General features: G+C 36.6%; 1 protein-coding gene across 1 annotated transcript in view; it reads right to left on the bottom strand.

Annotated features, from left to right (window-relative positions):
* Positions 1 to 5,767: 5,767 nt before the first annotated feature.
* The window catches only part of zgc:113232 (uncharacterized protein LOC541546 homolog), a 30,261-nt gene continuing 22,119 nt past the window's right edge, over positions 5,768 to 13,909 (bottom strand). The window contains exons 18-26 of the mRNA XM_023288373.3: positions 12,813 to 12,884; positions 12,206 to 12,241; positions 10,856 to 10,900; positions 10,693 to 10,725; positions 9,271 to 9,417; positions 7,911 to 8,087; positions 7,338 to 7,428; positions 6,667 to 6,744; positions 5,768 to 6,503 (exon numbers count right to left, since the gene is read on the bottom strand). Coding sequence (XP_023144141.3) covers positions 6,298 to 6,503; positions 6,667 to 6,744; positions 7,338 to 7,428; positions 7,911 to 8,087; positions 9,271 to 9,417; positions 10,693 to 10,725; positions 10,856 to 10,900; positions 12,206 to 12,241; positions 12,813 to 12,884 — 885 coding nt within the window. The 3' untranslated portion in view covers positions 5,768 to 6,297. The remainder of the gene's footprint in view (positions 6,504 to 6,666; positions 6,745 to 7,337; positions 7,429 to 7,910; positions 8,088 to 9,270; positions 9,418 to 10,692; positions 10,726 to 10,855; positions 10,901 to 12,205; positions 12,242 to 12,812; positions 12,885 to 13,909) is intronic.

The raw sequence follows: 13,909 nt of genomic DNA, 5'->3' as shown, positions 1-13,909 counted from the left end.
TATGTTTCAGCTGTGATTTTTCGGAAGTCATAAAATTTGCACAGACATTCTTGCACTGCTACATCTTTGCACTTTTTAAACTTATTTTTTTAAGCCACTTTATATTGCATTGTCTTACAGTGTGTCACTACTGCACTATTTCATCCTCATTTCTCATCCCTGTACAGATTGTAAATATTATTACTACTGCTCTATTATTATTTTATCACTATTACTACATCTATTGCTACATAAGCTGCTGTAACAATGTGAATTTCCCCTGGCGTGGGGAGAAATAAAGGACTTATCTTATCTCTTTAAAAAAGAATACATGGACAGGTAACAAACAAACAAACAAACAAACTTAATCTGCCCTGCGAGCAGACTGCTGCACCTTTTATTTTTTTTAAATCACTTTAAACAAAATGGCAAACTGCTTTTCCTATTTGTTTTCACACAAGCTAAAATTATCCCATAATTAAAATAGCATAATTACGCTTGAAAGTTCACCGAAAAATATTTTTTATTTCAAATTTCACCCTTGGTAGCATCATTGGCTCTGTGGGTGACAATCTCAGTTATTTGGACCGCAGTTTTGGTAACAGACTAAAATATCTGTTGGATGAATTGTTTTTAAATGTTATACAGACACTGATGGTCCTTAGAGGTTGGTCTCTGGCAACTTGATTGGTCACATAAATTTTCTTCCAGCACTAACATTGGATCCAAATTTTACTTTGTCCACTGCTTTCTTTAATACCCAAATGCCTGCACAGTTCATATTCCCATCAGCCATGCCTGACAGCTGACTACCTAACCACACCCACTATTCCCATCACTCAAAGTACCGCACTTTAACCGTTACACATTCACTGAAGCACATTTAGGCTCCTACACTGTGGTTTGTTCATTCTTGCAGACCATTGCTTACTCTGATGATGTGAACAATGACTGCGCACCACCATGTAGAAAGATCGGAGATGGACTGATGACCCTGGATACATGTGTGGATGTGAACGTTACCATAAGATGCGATGATGTATGTCACCCACCTTTTCATATTCATAGTAACTTGGCCCATTCAATATGGATTGGCATTATATAAAGTCTTCATTTTCACTCATCTGTTTACAGAGTATGAAGATGACTGTGGAGGAAAGAATCCACTATCAAAGCCAAATGTGCTCTGCTGTTCCAAACAGGATGGCACCTGGAAATCAGAGTAAGTCCTGTTTTATAGATCAACAGGCTGATTTCTAACATATTAATTGTTGAGGCTCAGCAAGATCCACAACATTTTTTAAAAGAAGCATGCTATTAAAATTCTGACTGGCATCAAAAAAATAGTTTGCTCGGAGGAAATTTGAGGGTTTTTAGGGAGATGTTGTGCAGAGGATCAAGGAATATACTTCCTCATTGGCAATTAAAATATTAAGTTAGGATGGAACGAAGCGTTGGGCTTTGAGATACTAAAGTGATGACGGAAAAGACAAACAAACAAAAAATGTTTTCCTAGATTTGTTGTTATGTGCAAATTTTTTTTCTTCTTCTTTAATGCAGGCACCATTTGGCTGCTACTGCTGGCCGTGGTGATCGCTGGATGGATGTGATTCCCTGCTGTAGGCAGCTTTTTCATAGGCAGGCATCTCTCCTTTTGCTTGCTCATGTCATCTGCACTTTACACAAATCTATCTCACCATGTAACGCCTTTCCTAACATTCGTTTTTCTTTTATACGCGCTGAGAAAACTTTTATACTATTTTACACATTAGTTGTAAAAAAAGGCATTATGCTTTCAAAGGCTTTACTGTTTCTTTATCCGAGGGCTGTACTACAACCGCAATACTTACAAGCTGTAACTTTTAAGGAATTGGCCATTGTTTAAGATACGCCACGTATTTTTTGGCAGTGACTAAATGTTCTCAAGACATTCTTTTTTTCTGACAGTTGCATTTTTTTCATTCCCTCAAAACTCCTGAAATTTAAAATGCACAATTATGCAGTCAGAAGCACTTACAAGTAGTTTTAAAATGTGAAACGTCAGTATTCTAAGCTACAGCACTTGGTACATACAGCCCTGAGTTTTGAGAGGTGGTATTTATTTTTAACTGGATTTTAGCAATTGAGAAGTAACATCAGAAGTATTTTTAGTGGCATAATTGATTGTAGGTAGCAGGAAAAGTGGTAATAGGCCAATTTCATGTTTACAAGTCAGCACTGTTAGGTGCTAAGGTGTCATGTTTAGTGCTGACTACTTTGCACTGTAAAATGTCCCACTGACACATATCGTATGTTGGTTCCAAGGTTTTTAAAGGGTTTGTGGGAAAAAAATATTGTAATAAGCTACATTACTGGATGTCAAACAGTAGCTGGTATTAGTATGACTACACTGAATATACTTGAAGAAAGGTCAGAGATTGTCAGAGCAGGAAAGAGCATCTTAGTGACCTTTATTGACAAATACATGCTGCTTTAATGCTGGAAGACCAGGTAGTATTAGTTCTGTATCAACACCAAAGCACAAATCAGATGTCAAAGCTGTATGCCTTTTACCACTAATAACTAATAATTATTAACTGAGGTGCTGATGGATGTTAAACTACTTTCTTTGAACTTTTGCATCAAAGCTGAAAGCACTGGTCAATGAATTAGTAGGCTGACAGAAAACATTTTTAAAAATAATTCTTCCAAAAATTCACTTTATGCTTTAATGTCTGTCTGCTGAGATATAACAAGCAACATATCCAGCTTGTGCTTTGTGAAACTTGAATTTTGTTGGCTAAAAATCTTCAGATGCAATTGGTCGACCAAACATTAATAATTTTCATAACTGCTTAATCATTTCAGCCATTTTTGTCGACACATATTTGCTGCATTACTTTGTATCCTATGACTGTAAACTGACTGAGTTTCGAACTATTTGTCTGACAAAATATTGGGAAAATGTGATGGAGATTTCTACTTTTCTGATATTTAACAAACAGACAAATTGGCTAGACAAATGAATAATGGATGGGATTAACACTGGAAAAAATGCTAGTGGCAGCCAATTTTGGGTAACAATTTTAGGAATTTCATAAATGATTTAAGCTATTTTGTGAAAGGCTTAAAGCTCTTTTTTTTTTCCCTTACTGTAAAAACGTTTCTGAACATGCTATTCAAAGAGGCCAAAATGGGCATTTTTCAAACTATTTTTTACAGTTTATTGACTAAACAGTTCAGAAAAAATGACAGATTGATATGAAATTCACCTTTTGACTTGTTGCTGGTGCTTTAGGTACTTGGTCAAAAGTCGACACTAATAACTGGTAGAATAATGACCAAAAACATTAACTGAACACAAGGTACTCAAATACAGCTCTTATACTACTAAGTTGTGTTGGGTTTGGAACCTGTTTGTAGTGCGTGTACATGCTTCATTATATATAATATACTAATTGTGTAAATAGGCCAAACTAAATAAGCTATTTCCGTTTTTCTAAAGGTATGGAAGTAAAACTCTGTGCTCTTTCAAAAATGTTTTCTGCTAAGCCAAGTTATGGAGCCTGACAAAGTGATTATGACTTTTTTAGTTACTTTACATTACTTGAATTTGCCAATCTGTCAGTTTATAACCATATAAACAATGCAAATAATTGAAGCGTTTGACAGCACTGCCTGTACAATTTAACGTATTTATCGAATAGCCAACACAATGCATCTCTTTATAACCAAATTTCACATATGTTTCACTCATGTCTCAGGATTTAGGTCTTTCAACTGATTTTAACTCAATTTTTTAATTAAAAGAATGAATGATTGAACGAATGAATTTAGTTAGTCTTCTTCTAATTTTAGTCTTTGAATGAAATCAGATGATTTGGTTCAGAAACTCAGCTTTTAATTCAGGAATTAAAGCTCTAATGATGCTCTTTCTCGTCCTCATGATTATCTCTGATCTTTTCCAATCACTAAAGTCAGGCATTAAGTAAGGTGGCATTTATAAACATTCACTAATTTACTAGAGTTGACCCTAGTATAAAGAGTAACAGATCTCATAATCTGACAGTAAATCTTAAGAATTACCCTGACTGAAATACAAACATTTCACAAACAGAGCCAGCTATGAACATATCTACAGCTTACAGCATTACTATACAAATGACTGAAAGAGTCATGCGGGAAGGGTGGGTGGGGGGTGGACTGAGCCAATTATACAATTTTACCTTCATTTTTTTATACCTCATCCTAACATAATATATTCCCTGCTATCGTGTCATTGCCATGTATTTATTTATTTTGTCCAATAATGACCAAAGTGCACATCAGCTGAAACTCTCAGCACATTTAAGTCCAGTCTGAAGACCTACCTGTTCTCAGCTGCTTTTGACTAAGTTCTTCTAAGAGTTATTTTAAATCTTATTTTATGACAAACTCTGCAGTGTAACTTTTAAAATGTCCTTGCTTCCCAACTTTTGTTTTTGATTCTTTTACTTTTCTGCATCCTTAAATTTTAATGACCCTTTTAATGATTTTATAAATGTTTTCTTTCTTTTTATAATTGTGTTTTCATCTGCTGTTTTAATGTCCTTGTGAAGCACTTTGAATCACCTTGTTGTTGAAATGTGCTATATAAATAAACTAACTTTAACTTTAACATGTGCAATTCTACTTGTATTGCTGCTCTCACATCTTCTGTCAAAAAAAATAATAATAATTTGTTGATAAAACTATCTGAAAACTGCGTCATTCTTTAAAATAAAGGGGATTATTTGTTTGGAAAATGTTTTTTAGTAAAAACACTACATGTAACCTAAAGGACAGGATAATTCAAAGTATTTTGCAGAAGCTATTTGGTCTGTGGATGTCGATGGTATTTTATTTAAGAAAGAGGCAGATAGAGGATTTAAGTCCCTTTGGTTTAAATCATTCTATGACTCAACCCTTAAAAACTCATCTTTGTGTATCAAAGTTCCATAATTAGATTTCTTTTTTCATGAAAAAAAAAAATCCTTCCTGCCTTAAAATGGCTTACAGGTAACTCTACACTGTTGCTTTCTCTGGAAAGTGTAGATCTTAAGCTCTCTCTGACATTACACAATTCTAAATGATCCTTTGTCTTTTCAGTCATAGAGTGGGTACTTTAGGAAGTTTTTCCTCAAATATTCACCAAACTCTGGAGTATGTACACCCGTTTGCTATTTATTTATACCTCTGACAGTTCTAATGTGTCTCAATTAGAAAGTTTTCTTGTCAAACCTCGGCATTCTTGGCAAATATACCAACAATAATCAGATTAAGGCTTTGCTGTGATAACCTGATAAACTCGTCTGACGTTTAGTGTTTGGTTTTTTTATCGCTGCAAAATTTAATACATTGGTCAAGGTTCACCAATCTGATAATAGGCTTTTTTTTGTGATGGTTTTTAAATATGATTTTAACAACAAAAACAACAAGAAGTCCTGAGCCCATTTCAGACATGCTGTCCTTCTAGTTATTGTGACGGCATATGAATGTGACCGTTTGTCTGGAAGAGCATCCTGGTCACTAAAAGTCGATAAAGCATGACAGATGGAGTAACACTCATGGCTTTCAGCTCAGTGGGAGTCTTAATGGCATTAAGTTGCAGTAATGGATAGGCACACATAAGGCTATAGTGAAGTGATGTGGGGTGTTGCATACAGTGAAGACAGTCAAGAAAGTGATGCTTCTTTCACAGCAGCCTCATGTCAGGTACGGCAGATATGACACACTGCTGCTGTCATGTCTGAAACCGGTTGTAAAAATGCAACCACTTACAGACTCAGACTCAGTTTAAAAAAAACATCAGTTTATCTGAAAGTTATTTCTGAGCACAGTACATGCATTTAGGATTCTTTACAAAATATTTACATAGCATGATTTATTTCTTTATCTTTTTAGGGATCATAGAATAAAATAACTAAACCGAAGGAGGGAATCATAGGGGACAATTTACTCGTGTTTTATCAAATTACAAAACATTCAACTAAATTTTTTCAATAAAAACTGAAGCAGGGTTTGGATATATATTATGTATAAACCTTCTAAAATGTTAAATGTTCACTGGAAGCCTTGTCTGGCTCAGGTGGGTGGTTTAGCTGGTTTCATTCCTGCAACACTTCTTAGAGGAGCTCCCAACATTGCTAGATTTTGTCCGATTTTCAGCTCTTGTACAAACCAGTCACAAATGTATATAATAGAATTTTCTCCAATTAAACCCAGTTCCTGTGTTGTCTGAGATGAGCACTGAAGTTGCTGCCAGAGTGATTCTCAGAAAGGGTATAATCTCATAGCAGTCCTTCTCCCTCGTGTTGAGGTTCAGATTTTTGAGCCTCCAGGTCTTTTCACCAGACCCTGTTCTTTGCGCATCACCGGTGCGTGAATGCTGCAGTCCCGCGCCTCGCAAAATCCCGGCATGCCCGCAATCCCAACCATACCAGTTTGGCCCACCGGACCAGGGAAGCCACGAGGCCCACGGGGACCCTCCATGCCATCTTTAGGTTCTGCTGGGGGACCTGGTAAGCCTGGGAGAGGTAAGAATAAAAATATCAATGCCAGTATAAAGTTAGGCCCCTTATTTAAATAGAAATACAAAAATACAAAAATAAAATATGGTGCAAAACGTTAAAATAAAAGCAGCCTTGGGGAAATTATCACTGGACCATTTAGAGAGGAACAACTTCATACCTCTGAGTCCTTGTGGTCCGTCAAGTCCTGGTAGACCTTTGCCTGGATCACCTGCAACACCTTTAGGCCCTTTCTTACCTGTTGGGGGAAAAAACACAAAAGAGCCTCTAGGAAAAGCTGCAACCCCTAAAGTAAAACTTCTGAACTTTTAAGAATAAGTTTAAAAATATTTTTTCTGTCTACTGAGGCTGACATACATTTGTTTCCATAAATTCTAATGTGTTCAAAAGTCATCTTTTTCCTTGAATTATTTATTTTTGCATTTTATTCTTGCCTTAAATGACTAAATTGCTCTCTCAAAGTGCTTAATGCACTGCAACTATTTCTTAAATGCCATAAACCTGTAGTATCTTCATATATCTCAGTACAAAATCAAAAACTGGAATAAAAGTTGTTAATCCTAAGAACTTGAAAGGCATGAATTGCTAATTTTCTGAGGTAAAGTACACAATTCATATAGTTTGAACATATGAATTACTAAAGTAAAAGAAGGATAATGTATGATGAGAATAAAAATGAATTATTTAAGAAAAAAAGGCTTGATTAAAACTGTTTTCCTCAAGCTTACCGCTATCAGTATGCTTTACAAATATGAACTGACTTACTCACATTTTACTTTATGTATTTACATTTTCATAAATCCAGAATACAGTATGAAAATGTGATTGTACCTCTATCGCCCTGCGCTCCCTTCTGTCCCTCCAGTCCTCTGTCACCTTGAACACCTCGGGCTCCTTTTGCTCCAGCTTTTCCTGCTTTACCCTGATAAATGGAGGCAGAAATGGTGTTAGAGTACTTGTGAAATTCAACCTTTTTACACCAGGTTCAATGACAGGACTTCACAGAGTAACTTAGAACATGATATTATCATGACGCAAAAACAACTGATGTTATAATTCATATGTCATATTTCTGTCGTATGAGATACAGAACATGTAATACTGTAAAGTTAGAGAATATAGTATATAGACATTTCAAAGGTTCAGGTTGTAATTGTTTTCTACTCATTTTCTCTGTTCTTTACTGCACATCTGAATTTTCTATGTTGTAAAAAAGAGGGAAAACATTATTACGATAGGATGAATTTAATCTTGGATATGAGGTGTTTAAATTAATCTCTTTGTTAACAATCTAACAGAAAAATTAAATGAACTGATCACAAAATTGTGCACCAAAGATCATTATTAGAATTGAGATTGCAGTCTTTCCCACGATCCCTGGCTGGAATCAGAAATGAGACTTACAGCTTTGCCTGGTGATCCCAGAGGTCCTCGAGCTCCCGGGGGCCCAATTAGTGTCCGGTTGTTAACTGGGCAGCCCTGAGAGCACTTGGCTCGGATTGAGGCGGCGTACTGGGAGATCTGGGCTGTGACCACACCTTTGCAGAGCTGCAGGACCTGCTCATCAGTCAGACCAGGACCCTGCAGGACAGAGACCACTCAGTTAATCATCTCTGCATCTCCGCTACCAAAACACAAACTTTAACAAGTCACTCAAGTCTCTACTGAGTCTCAAAATTAAATTTAAGTCTTGTGAAAAACACAGCAAATGGACGTAAACAGGATTACTATTGACTGTAAACTTAATAAAATTTTATTACCAACTGTTTTAATGAGTTAATAACCATGTTGGTGATTCTTTTAAGCAAAAACTAATGTTTGCTGATCCCATATTCTCAAATGAGACGATGCATTGTTTTGTCATACATCCCAGTAAACTGAATATGTTTGGATTTTGGATGGACAAAAGAAGACATCTTTTTGGACTAAGGAACATTTACACTTTATGATATAGTCATATTGAAGTGTTTCTTAGTATTTCAGTCCCTCCTATGGGCTCCTATAACTGCACCCACTAAAGTGCAACACATTTAAACTATAATATAAAATATGTATTTATAAAAGTACATACAACTTCTAAAAACTTTATAAATAATTGAAACTTAAAGCTGTTCTTTTAGATGCAGTGTATGATTATTTTAATTATCCAATAATCTACCAGTTATTTTCCTGATGAATGTCCTGGAGCACAGTGGCATAAAATGCATTTTTTTCTAATTTTATTTGTAATAAACCCACTGAGATAAACAGTCTCATTTTCACAGGATTCATTAAATGTCTAATGTTGGCCAACCAAAGTCCAAAAACCAAATATCTTAAATTGTGAGGGTAAAGACGGGCCTCATTTTATGGTCAGAATCTTATCAAAACTTGATATTAAAAGTGCTGTGACTGAAAGCAGGCTGCACAGTGGCTCAGTGGTTAGAACTGTCACCTTGCAGCTAGAAGATCAGAAGTTCGTGTCTCAGCCTGGGCCTGGGATCTTTCTGCACGGAGTTTGCATGTTCTCCCTGTGCTTCCTCCCACATGATACTAAACTGTCCGTAGGTGTGAATGTGAGTATGATTGTTTGTGTATGTGTAGCCTTGTGATCTGTCCAGGATGTCTCCTGTCTTCACCCTGAGTCAGCTGGGATAGACTCCAGCCCCCTCATGACCATAATGAGGATTAAGTGGTGTGTAGATGATGGATGGATGTGACTGAAAGCATTTTTAAGATGTCAATGAAAATTGTGTTTTTAAGCCATCATGCAGATGTTACTCACAGATGGACCTTGAACTCCCTTGGGTCCTGCTCGGCCTTTAACACCGGGGTCACCAATTGGACCGCGGTTCCCTCTGGTTCCTGGGATACCGGGTGGTCCAACAGGGCCGGGGGCACCATTACGACCAACGGCACCTTTTGGCCCTCGCTGTCAAAAAAAAAAAATAATGAGAGGATGAAGAAGTAGTAAAGATTAATGTCTAACCATATTCACACTGCGCATACTTTCATTTTAACCCTGTAACTGTTTACTGCTTATACTGGTTGTAACATATGTAACGGGCCTGTTCTATTTCACATACATTTCATTCTTACTGTACATATGATACCTGCTTTAAATTTTGTACATTTTCATTTTGTATCACATGCCTTTTTGGCAGACTACATCACTGGTTTATAATTTATTCTGTACATTAGTTTTTCTTCATACACTTAGCAGCCACTTCATCAGCTAAACCAGTACAACTGCTTGTCCAAGCAAATGTCTATTCAACCAGTCACTTGGCAGAAACATAATACATTTAGGCACATTGGCCAGAGCACCAAGCATCAAAATGTATTTCTAAAATATTCAGATTTTTGTGCTTCTAGTGGTGTTGAAATGGGGGATGCTTTCTTGGCACACTTTGGGCTTTTTAGTAGCAACTAAGCATAATTTAAACACCACAGCTTACATACGTTTTGTTGCTGCTCATGTTCATCCCCTCATGATCACAGTGTGCCCTTCTTGTAAGGACTTTTTTCCACACAAACTTCATATCATCTCAGACTGGTTTCTTGAGAATAACACTGAGTTCACCTTAAACGGCCTCCACAGTCAGCAGGTCTCAAATCAGTAGAGCACAGCTATGATGTGGTGGAACGGGGAAACACACACTGCAAAGGTGCTGCCCACAAATATGCAGCAGCTGCGTGATGTTATCATCTCAATACGGACCAAAAACTCTGTTTAAAGGTTACAGCGCCTGGTCGAACTGATGCCAGGAAGAATTAAGGTAGCTCTGAAGGCAAAAAGGTGTACCAAATAAAGTGGCCAGTGCTGTTTTGCTGCAGATTATAATACAGACCTTGCATCTGTTCTTCCTTCATTTTTTTGTGTATAGGTATCAACTTTATTCTTTCACCTTCAATCACTTTCCCCAAAAGCTCATTTAAACAGTAGTCATTGACCTGATGTTCATGATTTAATGACTTTAAACTACAGGCTGTTTAAAAAAAAAAAAAAAAAAAAAAATGAGACAGCAAGAGGCCTGCTTTCATTGTACAAATAACTATGTAGCACTGTTTGACCTGTTTTGGATTCTGCAATATTTTGTATAGCCTGGAGCCCATCCCACTTCGGAAACTCTGCAGCTGCCTCAGATCTGTGTGTATTTCTATGACGTCAGGGTAAAAACTAAACATAAATAAAATTGTTGATCACCTGTCCTTTGTCTCCGCGATCACCCCCGCTTCCCTGAAAGGTAAAAGGAAAGAGGAACGAACTAATCAGTGAATAAATCCCACCAGGTATGGAAAGAAGAAATGAAAGAGAGAATATAGTACGTGGGACGATAGTTTCACAATATGTAAAATGGTAAAATTACCTTTTGTCCTTTATCCCCTTTAATTCCTTTTTTTCCTCCTGCACCCTGCAGAAAAAAAACGACAACAAACAGATGTGTAATGAAACAGGAAGTCAGAGCATCCAGAAAACAAAAACAACAAAGGCTGACTGTTCGTAGCATTACCAGATAATGAGTAAAGCTTGACAAACAGGAAAGACAAGATGCAAAAAAAAAAAAAAAAAAAAATACGATGATGGGAAATTCCCATCTGTGTTTATTTACGTCAGGAGACACTTTTATTTGAAGATAACCTTTAATTCCACCATATATTTTATAACATTATAAAGTTTGAAGTTTGACCCGCAGGAGGTTTATTAACAGGAAATAATGTTGTTAGATATTAATGAAAGAGCTTGTTGAGTGTTGCATTTGTGATCAAAACCATGAATCGCTTCAGAAAAGGTGTTAAAAAAAAAAAAAGAGAAAGACTTGTTTAAGCTCCAGCTTCCTCTAAGATCAATCTTACAAGGGAAAAAAAAAACAAAAACAAAAAAAAAAAAAAACTTAGTACACATTTCAGCCTGATTGTAGTTTCATAATCTACTGGTTTTACTACAAATTGATCATTGTGTTAAGCAAATTGCTATGGTAGGGTTGGATTTCCACCATTAATTCTACTCTAAAATCTTGTTTTTGTGGCTGACATGAAGGTGAAACCTGTTTTACCAAGTCTGATCTAAAATCTTCACTGCTGGTGGAACGAGGAGATCTTCATCTCAAATGCAATGATAAGAGAGAGGCTTCTGAGCTGAAGGCACAATAAAGCTGAGCAATCTGAGTTTCCCCCAGCTGCCCTGAGATTTAAACACTTGCTTTGAGTTTCAGTTTGAATAACATGTCATGGGTCATAAAAGCACGAGTATCTGGTTGTTTGTGAGGTCAACCACACACACAAAGCATCATGAGCTACAGAAGCTCCTCGTTTTTTTGTTTTTTCTCAGTTTTTTTCTTTCCTGCTGGTTTTCTCATTTTTAATCACCTGTGTAACCAAGTCACTCTCTTCAGTACAGACACCGCTAAAATGTCACCATCCATTCGTGAGATTGTGTTCATACTTCTCAGTGGTCCATTCTTCTTGGTTTCCTGTTTATTTTAATTTTGTATTTCCTGTACTGGTTTCTTTCTGTTTGACTTTCGCCTGTTTCTCTTTGTTTACGTTTCTATTATCCTTATTTGGAGTTACAAGTTTCACTTTTACTTATGTCTTGTTTCCTGTCCCTGGATTTTGCCTTTTTTCTACTGAGGTTGTTTACCTGCCTGGAACTTTAGGGAATCTTGTACCAAATTTAGTAACCCGTCACTTTTTCACAGTGTGGTTAAAGAACTCACCTTTTCACCATCAGGTCCTGTCTCACCTTTGGCACCCTGGAGAAAAAAAAAACATTAGTAAAACAGACAACCCACATCTATATAAATAATTCCTTGGTTTTAAATCTTAAAAAGAAACACTGTGGATGAACACAGCTACATTTAAGACATCCAGTAGTAAGTGTGTTTTCTTACACCTAAGTGGCAGCCAGGAAAGGCTTAAAAATTCAGGTGAAAACTGAAAAAACAACTAACAAAAAAGAAATTCATACACACATTCAGAAAAGAAATAGAAGAACAGATTAACTATATATTGCATGACTGTGTCTGAATGCCGAGTTTGTGAAAAGGTCTGTATGCATGAGAATAAGGATACATGTATGCAATATGTAGGCATACATGAACAATATGTGACGTGAATTCATTCTAAACTTATTCAATGTTTGTATCTTTGTTGTGGTTGAAACTATTCTTTTACTTGTGAATAAAACCTGATTGTATTTATATTTCAGGTGGTAAGAGCCATTTGATGTCTGATATTTACTTAGAAAATTAGATTAGCCTGAATATGAATAATTGATTTGCAGGGTTATGGTATGAATGCACACTAAGTGTTGTGTGTACGCACTGTCTGGCCCTGGAGGCCCTTTGGTCCTGGTTTTCCTGGTACTCCAGCATCTCCCTGCTCTCCTTCACCTCCCTGGTGAAGACAAACAAACAAACAGAAAAGTAAATACATCTGCAACATATATTGGTTTTTGGCTTTGCAATCTTACCTTTTTTTATAGACGCTATAAACTGAGGAATATATTTTGTTTAAGCAAAAGTAAGGCCATTCCACCTTCTTCCATTGCCCAGTGGTCGAGTTTTGATGCTCAATTGCCCATTGTCAGTGTTTTCAGCAAGGACAGGGGGTCAGCATAGGTACTCTGACTGGTCTGTCCTTGTGCACAACAACTGGGATGCACAGGGTTTTCGGAAACCTTTTTAACCTGAGCCTCTTGCTGATTTGTTGTTTGTCCTCCCTTGGACCACTTCTGGTAGGTATCAATCTTGTGACCACTGACCTATAATTTCTTTGTGTGCACTTTGTAATGTCCTTTTATTGTGACCTACTGGCCTTTTATTGCAACCTATTGTCCTATGTTTTACTGCGTGTTTCACTGTTGTTTTCTTTGTGTACTTTGTGCAATGTGTTTTTATTGTGACTTATTGTCCTATGTATCACTGTTATGTCTTTTTTTTTTCTTTTTACTTAGGGACTGCGGATGTAAATTAGCATTGTTGCTATAATCCGGCATATATATGTCCATTGTTGCATAAATAGGCATTCATTAATGTGCACTGTCCCTACCAAATAAATATATAAATAAATAAAGTAGGTACTGATCACCTGCTTTACAGACTTATCGTTTTGGAGATGCTCTGACATAGTCGTTCAGTCATCTCGGTCTGGCTCTTGTCAGAGTCCCTCAGATTCTTACACTTGCCCATTTCTCCTGCCTTCAACACATCAACTTCAAGAACTGATTGACAGGTGCCATTGTAGTGTGGTAATCAGTGTTATTCACTTCAGTTGTCAGTGGTTTCATGTTGATGATGGATGTATAGAGTAAAGACTTTGGGAAAGTAGTAGAACAGCAAAGTGAAAATTGCAAAGAACTGTGAACACCAAACCTCTCTTTAGTTTGTTAATTAGTCAGCGTGAAGTTTTAAATGATCTTA

The sequence above is a fragment of the Amphiprion ocellaris genome, chromosome 9 (genome assembly GCF_022539595.1).
Source record: "Amphiprion ocellaris isolate individual 3 ecotype Okinawa chromosome 9, ASM2253959v1, whole genome shotgun sequence".
In the NCBI taxonomy this organism is placed as follows: domain Eukaryota; kingdom Metazoa; phylum Chordata; class Actinopteri; family Pomacentridae; genus Amphiprion; species Amphiprion ocellaris.
Note: the sequence above shows the minus strand (reverse complement) of the source record. Positions and strands in the feature narration are given on the sequence as shown.